We start from the raw sequence: 11,631 nt of genomic DNA, 5'->3' as shown, positions 1-11,631 counted from the left end.
TCGCTGAAATTAACAAATTCTTTTTTTGTTATAATTGTCAGTATTACTTGCTTTTTTTGACAATTTTTTGTTGCCTATAATTAGCAATTTTACTTGTATTTGACAATTTTATAATTGCAACTCGAGAACTAATGATAGTCTTTGACAATTTTCAAGCTACAATTGACATTCATTCAACAATTTTTTTTATGATAATTTACATGTGTACGTGGATTCTGTTTTTTCGTATTTTGTTATGAAGGAAATATGGTCGGCCTAGGTATTTACCGTGCTGAATGTGTTAACAATTTTCTACCGGAACCCCCTGGCACGCCACATTTGGCCCAGGTTGTGCACCCCTACTAGACAATATAAATTGGTTTCAAAGAAAGAACAACACTACAAATAGTGATCTGTTATACCATACACCCACACACTAAAAAATTAACATTCCATCAAATAGGAGAGACGAGCACAAATAAATCGTAGGAAAAGTAGCCCATTCTTTATTATTAATTTTTTCTTCTTAATAATACACAACGTTTGTTTTACATATCCGTTCAAATTTGTGAAACAAACCAAATTATCATCACGTAAAACAAAATAAAAAGGAAAAAAAAAAAAAACTCGTTTGATCACAGTAAACAATGGTATAATGCAATAATAATAGTCGATTCCAAAAACATGTTTTTTCTTCAAATGACTATAAGTTTCTTTTCGTCCAAAGAAAATTTAAAAAATGGAAAAAAAGGTAAAAATAGTATTTTCTTATAAAGCAACGGAAAAACCATTTCCCCCCCACCCCCCAGCACAAATATCGAAACTTTGTTTATTTCACTGGGAAAAAATTCCTATACATATAAAAACATTAGGCTAGAACTCTTGCATTGTCAGCACACACACAGGTAACAAAATATGCAAATTTATACTGCCCAGTCGTCGAAGATTTTTTAAATTTTATTTATTATATTTTTTTCGCTTCATTTCCCATATATACCTATATATCTGAGCATCTCACCGGTTATTTTCTTGGAGATATAATATTATTCAAAAAAGCTCCATAGCTAGAAAAAACAGCGAAAAAACCACATCTATTATTCTTACCAATGGACTCTCATATCTCTGCAGCGTTTTCCGACTCAGCTAAGATGGACTGTTGTGGTCAAATATATATATGTATATATATATAATATATTTATTTATATGTGTATATACAAAAATGTAACGGTTCCATGCAACTGCGAACAATTTTTTCAGTCGCGGTTATGAAGTCCCCTTTTTTATTTCACGGCAGCGGCGGTATATTTCACATATCAATGTAATATAACTTTTTTTTTTGATTTCTTGGACAGTTTTGTATTTATTTTTTATTTTTTATTATTTTCAACGGGCATTTGTTTCTCGTTAAATTACTGTATACATATATATATATCATTTATAATATATAAGTTAACAACAATAGGAAAAAACGATTCAACGTGAAAGATATATTATCTCTATTCAATAATAATAATAACAGGAAAAATAAAAAGAGGAAGGCGAAACTAGCTATTAATTATAGCGTTGTTGATGATGATTGACCATCGCATATCTGAAATGCTGGAAGAAAAAAAAAAAGAAGAAAAAGATTGGAAAAAAAACGACAACAAAGCCAATAACATGTGGCAGCTCAGATGGATTCGGATAGGAAAAATAACCCTAGGTAAAATGATGCATTGAAACATGCTGCGAAAATCACTTGGAAAACTCCTCCATTTCCTTAAAAAAAAAATCCAGCGCGTAAAATCCAAACACATCGAAACATGCATAACAGGGAAAAAATAATAAAAGCGGCGCAACCCCTTTAAAAAATAAACGTGCACGAGCAAAATATGTTACGCAACATCTTTTTAATTTAGCCCAACCACAATAAAGTCTCTCACCGGGTAGAACACAACGACAACAACATAGTGCCTAGAATCACCAGCATTTAACAGTCCCATAGTATTATTTTGTTTGTTTTTTTCATCTCTTTCTTATTTTTAACAATGCACAACAGAGCTTATTTATTTACTTTTTTTTAAGAACCATTTTTTTTGTTTGTTTTTAAACCCAGATTTTTTTTTGCTCTTGTACTACGGATTGGCTTTTTGTACGACAACGAAGATGATGAATCGTGACTCTTTTCTCGACGTCATCAGCTGCTGCTGCTACTTCCCTTCCGACGTGGACTTGTCTGAAAGTTCTTTCATTTTGTCTACGTAATCTGCAAATACGTCACGGAAGCGAGACCATGACTTCTCTGGAATGGTGATTGCTGTACGGAAGTTACTTTTCACCTAAAGAAAAAAAAATGGAATCTTTTTTTTTTTAACTAACTAATATAAAATACACCTACAAACTGGAAAAAACATGCACAGGGCTCACACTCAAAAAATGAGGAAAACGCAGGACTAAAAAGTAGGACGGGGGAAGGCAATCCCCTTAGACAACATAATCATAGCATAATCAAAAAAAAGGAACGACCTGGGTTTGAACCCTACCGGCACCACAGCGGTGGTCGACTAAAGTTAGTTTTCTGCGGTTCCTAACTTTAAGGCACGAATGTGAACCCACCTCCCCGTTAAAAAGTCTTGCCACAGAGAGCAACAGCCCTACAACGCTGCAAATGTTCAATCATTGCACTTCATTCACAATTCGAAATATAGATGGCAGCACTAATTGATACACATCATCATATATGCACTCTGACTGTTAGGTACACACACTCACAGCTGAATCGGTAGTAAATTGCCCACAGCAATAGATCGGAGTTGTACTAAGTTTGAAAGGAAAAAAAGCTGAACAATGTTAAAATGGGCATTGAATTATCAAAAACAGAGAAATTATCAAAAAGTCTGACGACTTGTAGAATTTTTACAAACTAAATTTGCTCATAGAAAAATCATGATTTCCCCTCCCCCTCCAACTTCAAATTATTCAAAGCATTCGCAAAAAGTTATAAACAAGAAATCTTAATTATGTATTATTATTAATCTTAAATTAGATAGAAAACTAGAGGGGGAATTCGTAAAAGATCAAGTTATCAAAAATTCAAATTAACCAAGTTCTACTGTATTAAAAAGAAAAAAAAAAAAAGCTTGGCCATAGAAAAATAAACATTTTATCAAGCCCTGGTAACGAGTACCAATATTCACAATGAACGTCCTTCACCAACAACCACTTCTGAACAAGTGCAAAAGGGTTCATTAAGCCATATATGTTATAGACCATATTTTACTGCATAAAATTTGCAGCAGCGTATAATTCAAAGATATAAATTTTGTTACTTTGACAAAATATGCCATTGTGTGGTCTCTGCAGCGATGTATAATCCACGTGTGAAAATTTTATTCTTAAATAATGAAATCATAAGAAATGAAAAGGGTTGTTTCTCATTTTTTTCCTACTCATACATCATACATAAATTAATTTTTTCCCACAAATTAATTTTTGATATATTCATTCCTATACTGTCAGAAAAAAAATTCTGCAGATAAGGTAATGCACATGAAGAAATCTCAACTTTTTTTTTAAACATGTAATCTGTTGATTATAACAAATGAAAATATAGATAACACTCATTCTAGCAGATTACTCTCATACACCTTTCAATAACTCCCACAAATAATGATCAATTTCATTTTTGAAGTGTCAGGTGACCTTAGGGAGGAGTTGCGGCACAAACCTTTGCTGACTGGTGCTTAGCTGTAAACTGTTTAACAGCTATGTGAAATGATTAAAATATTTCATGAACATAAGTGAAATAAATGTATCAGAAATGTGACTAGTCACTGTATCTCATTGAAAGAAACAAACTTAAATATTACTGCTCTATTAGATTTAAGTGAATCCCCCAGCAAAGTAAGCTACATGTCTACATCGACAAAGTTAGGGGTTGGGACACTGATACATGTCACAGAAACCATTTTACAATAATTTGTAAAAAACCAAGTGGTTGGATTATGAGATACAACGTTTCACTATGTCTAGAGGAGTGAGAAGGGTTGGTTTTTCATGCACAACCACATATAATAAAATACAGTCTTACTTCAGATATGCGCATGTAAACACCTCTACTGTTCTGGCCAATATCGAAATAGAAATTTTTGTTTTCTACACGCATGTGTCGTCCTTCTGGCAGTTCACCTTTGAAGCCTGAAAGCATAGAGAAGATAAGAGATTAATACCCAGACAAAAATGAAATATCTACAGAAAATATAAACATTTCAGAGATCGATTAATGCCAAACGGAAATAACATAGCCAAATGACAACTTAGTCTGTTATTTTTGAAATGAAACAATATATTACTGTGCTTGGCAGTTTTTTGCCATAGACAAAGGTAGATGCCCTAGATCTAGGCAGACCTACATTATACTAACATAACATAATTTTTTTGAATGCACTATGAAGAGCATGCCTTATGCATGATCATAAAACTCTCATAACAGTCAGGGATTCTTCTGGGGGAAGTGTATTAGATGGAACCTCAAGCCAAGACGGGCGCGGTAGCCCAGGTCGATAAGATACTCGCCTCAAGTACCAAAAGGATGTTTAGACGTGTCGTGAGTTCGATACCCAGTTCGTCCTTGTCAGAAAACTTTCCTGACACGGGTACAACAGAAACAGCAACATGGCCGCAGAAAAAACTGCTACCGCAGGGAGTCCCCATCAAGGAGTTATCGCACCAACCGCTTGATGAGTATAAAACAAGCCTGCCATTCGGAATTGGCAATAAATTGTAGGTCTCGGTCTAATTAGCCCTCGTGTGCAGAAAATGACAGTGGTGCGACAAAAATGATCAAGCCAAGACAGGTGGCAATAGCAGTATAACAAAACAAGTGCAACTCTCACAACATAAATATGCTAGGGACCACACAGAAGCATTAAAAGGTGGAGCCTGCACAAAAAGCATGATAAAAATGCATATATATATAATGAAACCCTAGCTAGGTAGTTAAATAAAATTTCCAGGTGGTGCTCAATGGGATGGCCCAGGGGAAGAGTAATGCTCAATTTAAACATTAATCAAGAGATTTAAACTTATTCTTTCTTCATCACAAATCCAATTCCAGATAAATATGTTTTGATGTGTGCTAGTGAACGGATAATTCTCAGAGAAGGCACACAATTGTAAAGATTTAGATGAAGTATGATATTTAAAAAATATGTTTGGTTAGTTTGATCTTACATGTTACACACAGACTTATTTTACAATATTCTCTTATACATAAATGCAATGAATACATGAAATACCTCCATCATCTGTTCCAAACTCTTCCAGCAACTCTGTCAATGCATCCCGGAATTCTATCATTCCCTGAGCAGGTATGGCAATATGAGAACGTGGTCCACCTCTTGCTATTGTCTGTGAAACCTGAGTGAAAAAAAAGCAAACAGAGTTATTGTTTCATGACAACTTAATGAGTGGATCAATGAAAAATAAAATAGTAGGACCAACTTTACGAAAGTTTTGAAAGTTATTACAACAACAAAGCTTTTATGACAAAGTGGTGTATAATGTGTTTTATTGTACATTAAAAAACTGGAAGGAGAGGATGACACTTACTCTTAAAAAACGTCCACGGGCATTTTCCTTTAGGTCTAGGTAATACCGCCTATTTTCTTTAACAATTATTTCACTCTTTAGCTTTCCATCTTCTGGTACATTGTCTGGGTTGGGTGGACCTGAATAATGATACAAATAAAAACATCATGCACTTTTCTTTGCTGTTAACTTGCAAATTAGTCCATTTAATTACATCCATAGTTTGAATTTTACAGACAAAACATTTTTTTCAGTGTTTAAGCGATGGGACAGCATGGATTGAATAGATGCTCAAGGAATCGATTCACGCACCGGTACACTTTGAAGGGAGTTTTATTACTGGGATGGAAAGTGTGCCAAAAGCCAGTCATGTCGATATTGACTATCTGGAATGGGTTAATCCGAGATGGTATCAAGCTAAAATTGACTAGCTTCGCATATGGACCAGGGAGTCTACAAAAGGATATGTGCACACACGCCATTGTCTGGTGCTCTTGTACAGGGTTTAAAGCTGGATAAAAGTTCCTTTCGCAAAAAAAAGCGAAAATGGGGGAAAAGCTTTAGCAAAATGCTACAATGCTAATGTAATGATTGATGGTTGGATGTCTACTCGTTTCGTACCTCCTGTATGCATTTTTGCAAAAGTGGCTACTACTTCTTTTGCATTATACAATTTTCTTTTGCATTTTGTGAAAAATACGACCATAGCTTAAACCCTGCTCCTGTATGTCCATGAGATTACATGGAACCAGATTTGTAATACATCTACTTTTATTACTTGAGTTACCTTCTTGGAACAGCATATTGCTTTTTTTTGAGAAAGTGTTAGTCTGTTTCAACATGGAATGCCTCCAACATGCAATATTAAAATTTAGAGATGATTGCTTCCCTGTTTTGACATAAAAAATCATCTGGAGTGGAACTCTCTTGTTCAACGGCACAATACAAACCTGACCATTCCATATAACATATTTTTGCTCTTTGGAATTAATAGGGTCTGCATAGCTTATATATAGTCTGTTGTAATTTTGAGGTATTATTGTGAGTTGGCATCCACTTCGAAAAAGTTGTTGTCACTGTGAGCACAGAACACTAGATATGCGATTGCAAATACAAAGGCAAAAGAAAAAAAAGAGCCCAACAAGGCAACAAGCCAAAAAGACCCAATGAGGTGGCGGAAAGAAGTAGGGTAAAATTCCTATAACAAACTTTACGAGAAATATGTGTGTACCAAAAAGTAGAGTGATGAGAACAGTTAATTACTATCATCACTAGAAATAATAAATGTAAATAGTCTGTTAATAAGGTCTGCTGTGGAAAATGATGACTTTAATAATAATAAGAAATCAATCACAGTAATTTTATCTAGTGGGCCGCTTCCCTTGCAATATACAGATCACTACATCTAGAATCTAATCTTGTTTTGTGTACATTCAAATTAAAAAATTAGCAGTAATTTTATTTCACACGATATGTTAACCCTTCAAGCAGCACAGCAGAAATCACTGAATCCCTATAAAATGTCATACCTTTTTTTAACTAAGTAGATTTTCTTCTGATTTTTAGCAGATGTCAAATAAGGGGTATAGGGAAAGAGTGTCCTACCGAGAAATCAACTTTGCAAATATTTGGGATTGTCAATGTGAAAATAAGACCTTTAAAAGACTAGATATCTCGTCAATGTAGCTCAAAGGTTATGATACAAGCAAGTGCTTGCTTCCAGTGGAAAAAAACTCCAGAAACACCCAAACAGGCACTCAATCGACTAGAGAACTCAACCAGCATCTGAGGGACCAGTGTTTGAGTCCTGGTAGGGGCAGAGATGAATTTTTTTTCAAAAATTGGTATCTACAAAATTAACCAGTTTTTCTGTAAATCTTGTATTAACAAGTGGAGAATACATCTTTCTCTAAATAATGTCCACCATTAATTTTTTTCCATATTTCAGAGCACACATACAAGGGGACCACATATTAATATACCATTTATCTACTCTAGTTTTGACATATACCACCCCCTTCAAGTATCAAAATATTGCCCTCTCCCCTTTGCAAAACGACTAGGTCACTAATAGCTTTGTGTACAAATAGTTGAAGAAAAAACAACAAAAATCAAGATCTAGTACAGTGTTTCCAAACCTTTCTGATATCACAGACCCCTTGTAGTAAAAGTGAATGCATCGCAGACCTCCTGCGGTGCCTGTCAATGCTCTGCTGACACCCTGTGCCCCCAGAAGATCAATTTCAATGCTCCCACTCCCATAAATCCAAAATGTATTGTTTTTCTTTTATAAATTTGCATACAATAAATAATTCAATAAATTACAATTTTGCAGCAGAAAAAAATTCATTCATGCAATAGTAGTCAATGAAAATAATTCTGCAGACTTCTTAAAGTGCTCATGGACCGACTGGGGTCTGTGGACCACAGGTTGAAAAACACTGATCTAGAATAAGAGAAATACTGAATACCTTGTTGCAAATAATTTGATAATTCAATATGAATTCATGTGGAAAAAGCACTATACTGTGCAGAAATTCACTAAAAAAACAATCTGACAAACACAATCATTTGAGAATATCAATCACAAGTAGGATTGATACAGGAAAAAATTCACCTTTTTAAAAAACCGGTATCCCTAAATCGAAACGCAAAGTCCATGAAAAAAATTCTTTTCGAGCCTTTACGAGTGATTTTGCAGTTATATGCAGGTAACTTCCACGATGACTTTTTAAAAATATAAATTAAGCTTGGGTGTGTCTTTCCTATAAAAATATGAAGTCATAGATTATCACTCCACATCCAGAAATCCATATCTCAACGAGGCATAGCTGGATAAAAAAAATGAAGTCAGTTCAACTGCCAGTTAATGTCCATGACATAAAATCGTCAGTGACACACTACACTCACCGAGAGATGCATATAATTCACTAAATGATGTTAGATGGTCTCTGAATTCTGCTGCAGTGGACATGGCTAGTAACAGACGACTTTTACGGCCAGCTGTACCAACCTAAAAAAAGGTAAAATTACAAGATAAATTTCTGAATATACTTGTACTCACCCACAAGCCTCATTTGCAAGTAATCTAACTTGCAAGCAATACAAATACAAGGCCACAACAGGCAAAATGCCAAACAAGGTTGCTGAAAAAAAGATGCCCATAACAAATATGGATGTCATATACTTCTAAAATACAGGAATCCAATTAAAAATGCAATTACAAAAACTATAAACAATATATATACATGATAAAATATTATATAATGCCCATAAAATGCATTTATGGTTGTCTTATTCTAGGTATGGATAGCTTCTTGATTTACCCAAATAAGTTTATCATATTTCTTTTCAAACATGTCATTTGTGAGGGTAAGCTATTCCATTTAATTTTATTCAATCTATATATAAAAGCTTATTCAACATATATAAGGCTTTTTAATGAGTTGAAGCTAACAGCAATTATTGTTAGACGATACAAATGTAGACAGTGAGACAAAATCACTTTCATTCTGTACAGAAATAGACTGCGCTTCTTGATTGCATGTAGTTACTAGATGTTTGGGTGGATTTAAACCATGTTGAATTTTTCAAGTCAAATCTATTGATATTTTTAAAAAACAAAAATTTCTAAGTCATTGATTTAATATTTTCCTTTCTTTGAAAAGAAAGTCATTGTGTGAACCTGCAAGATGGCCAACGTCCACCTCTGAAAACTCTATTTAATAGAAGTTATGGCCATTTAATTTGAGTCTGAGATTTTTGAGAGCATTCCACATAGAGAAATGTTAATTGAAGCATTCAGCCAAGCAACAGTCTATGTCGTTTTTTTCCAAAATTTAGATGAAGACACAATAAAAGTCATAGCTGAATTAGGAAAACACCTTTTTTTTTTTTTTTTTGCATGGATTGCAGCTGCGTAAAGGTGTATAGTAAATATATCTGTTGGTTTCTGCAGAACGTACTTCAGGAACATGTATTGGAAGCTATATGGAAATATAGAATTCAGTAAAAAAAAACTGATTTTGCAAAAATGTAACAGACCATTATTTGGCAGAACACTTTAATTGTTGCTCATCAATATAGTATTATTTTGCAGTCCCAAAAGGCTTTGAACAACATGTTCCCATCTGATTCAACCACCTTCAGTTTTTTTTCTTCCCCCCATACTCTGTTTAATCCTCTGTGACTACTATCCATAAAACAGCTCATGCATCTCAATTTCACGCAACTTCAAAAAATATAGAGCAGCTTTCAAGAGATTAACTATTCTTCTATCCCAAAAAATATATTTTGTTGGTTGATGATTTACAACTAATGAGCCAACAGAGAAACTGATTCTTGAGTCAGGAATACGGCCATAAAATCATATGATGCTGGAATTAAAAAAAAAAAGCTGTTGCCAAGATGTCAAAAACGTCTAGAAAAATAAGTAGATTATATTCTAAATCAGTTGAGTAAATGTACATATGTATTATGTATACAATGGACTCTATAATCAAGCCCATCTAGTAATCCAGTATTTTCAGACTGGCTCTCTTCGTGTGTGAAAGAGGGAACATGATACTGCATGTACAAGGTCTTAACTTTAATATGAGGGGCTCTGGGGGCCCCTAAGTAGAATGTTTTACATTGTTCTGCAACGAGCCCTCAGTTCACTGGAAATGTGTTCTGCGGTAAATTTTTTTTTTATAATATTGCTTTTATTAAAATCCTTTCAGGTTGTTTTGCAACAGCACTTATTGTTCAGCAACATACGTCATAGTTTTTGGCACATTCTGTTTTGGGGGCTCTGGGTATAGCAGAAATTACGGGTCTCTGCAACTAAGGTCAAAGATGTTTTGTTAGTCAATGAATATATGTTAAAATTTTGGGACCCCAAAATCATATAACTCTGGGCAAGTGGGACATTTGCCCATGTGGAAATCAGGCCAAGTTTACATAATTTTTTTTTCAGCACTTTTCCAATAATCTGCCAATTTCAGTAATCCAGCATAACCCTGGTCTAATACATGCCATTTTAGTGAGAATCTCTAGCATAGTTTGAACTTTGAAATCTGTTTTGTATGTTTATGTAGGATAGGGAAAGTTACTTTTTAGATGACTTCTTATTTAAAATTTTATCATGGCAAAAAAGACATAAGAGGTTCTTTCATCTTGTGCATTACAAACTACATTACAAATTTTATTATTATTGTAAAAGAAATGTGCTTGCCTCAGCAACTTTGATGAAACGTCCCCTCATGTTCTGCTTGACATCAAGGTAAAACCTCTTGGCCAGGATCTGCAGCATCTTTGTTGCTAGTTCTTGTTCCCCTTGAGGCATAAGTTGCCCTCCTGCAAAAGATAGATAATTTTTTCTTCATTTATTCATTTTTCTTTAAGGAACCATCCAACAGGAAACAAAAATGAAATAAAATTAATGCAAATTTTCATTGATCAAAATTTTTGCAGTTTCAAGAATACACTAATATAAATTTTGAATAAAGTGGTAATAAAATGACTGTTGATATGTGAGCTCCTAGTAACCATAAAAATCAATGATTGCAAATGAAATTTGAGATAGGTTTTTTAGATTAAAGAGAAAAACCTAGCTCTTGTTGTTACACTTATAGCAACAAAATTTCAAAAAATTCAAATGGCAACACTCATTTTTATGCATCACAAAGTGAAAAACCATAAATGTGGTTGGAATGGTAGCTGTATCATTGTAAAGCGTAGCCAATCAATTTTTCATGGGCCAATTTGTTATGGTACAAATTTGTCGCAGCTTCAATTTGTCATAGTATAAGTTTGTTGCAGTGTCAGTTTGTCATGTAATAAATTCGCTGTAGCATCAATTTATCAGAGAGTCAACTCGTTATTTCTTCACTGCACATGTTCCACATGATCTTATATGTAAGTTTGTCTTACTTTTAGTAAAAGTAATTCTTTTACGTCATTTTGAAAAGATCATTCAAGATTAAAATTAATATAATTAATATTAAAATTTTAATTGACATTAAATACTTTGTTATTTAATAACTAAATTAGCATATTAATTTATATTTTAAAATTTAATTACATATTTTCACACTTTAAAAA

General features: G+C 33.7%; 1 protein-coding gene across 3 annotated transcripts in view; it reads right to left on the bottom strand.

Annotated features, from left to right (window-relative positions):
* Positions 1-1,363: 1,363 nt before the first annotated feature.
* LOC149081057 (transcriptional regulator protein Pur-beta-like) overlaps positions 1,364-11,631 on the bottom strand; it is a 53,814-nt gene continuing 43,546 nt past the window's right edge. For 2 of the 3 annotated variants that reach the window (XM_089237823.1, XM_089237824.1), the window contains exons 2-7: positions 10,763-10,884; positions 8,458-8,560; positions 5,569-5,687; positions 5,256-5,376; positions 4,049-4,155; positions 1,364-2,297 (exon numbers count right to left, since the gene is read on the bottom strand). In XM_089237823.1, coding sequence (XP_089093949.1) covers positions 2,169-2,297; positions 4,049-4,155; positions 5,256-5,376; positions 5,569-5,687; positions 8,458-8,560; positions 10,763-10,884 — 701 coding nt within the window. In that variant the 3' untranslated portion in view covers positions 1,364-2,168. The remainder of the gene's footprint in view (positions 2,298-4,048; positions 4,156-5,255; positions 5,377-5,568; positions 5,688-8,457; positions 8,561-10,762; positions 10,885-11,631) is intronic. The other variant, XM_089237825.1, reaches the window with a different exon arrangement.

The sequence above is a fragment of the Pholcus phalangioides genome, unplaced genomic scaffold (assembly GCF_987345545.1).
Source record: "Pholcus phalangioides strain wild (caught in Gottingen) unplaced genomic scaffold, Ppha-v1.0 ptg000010l_1, whole genome shotgun sequence".
NCBI lineage: Eukaryota > Metazoa > Arthropoda > Arachnida > Araneae > Pholcidae > Pholcus > Pholcus phalangioides.
The sequence above is the reverse complement of the archived record's forward strand: the minus strand, read 5'-3'. Positions and strand labels throughout refer to the sequence as shown.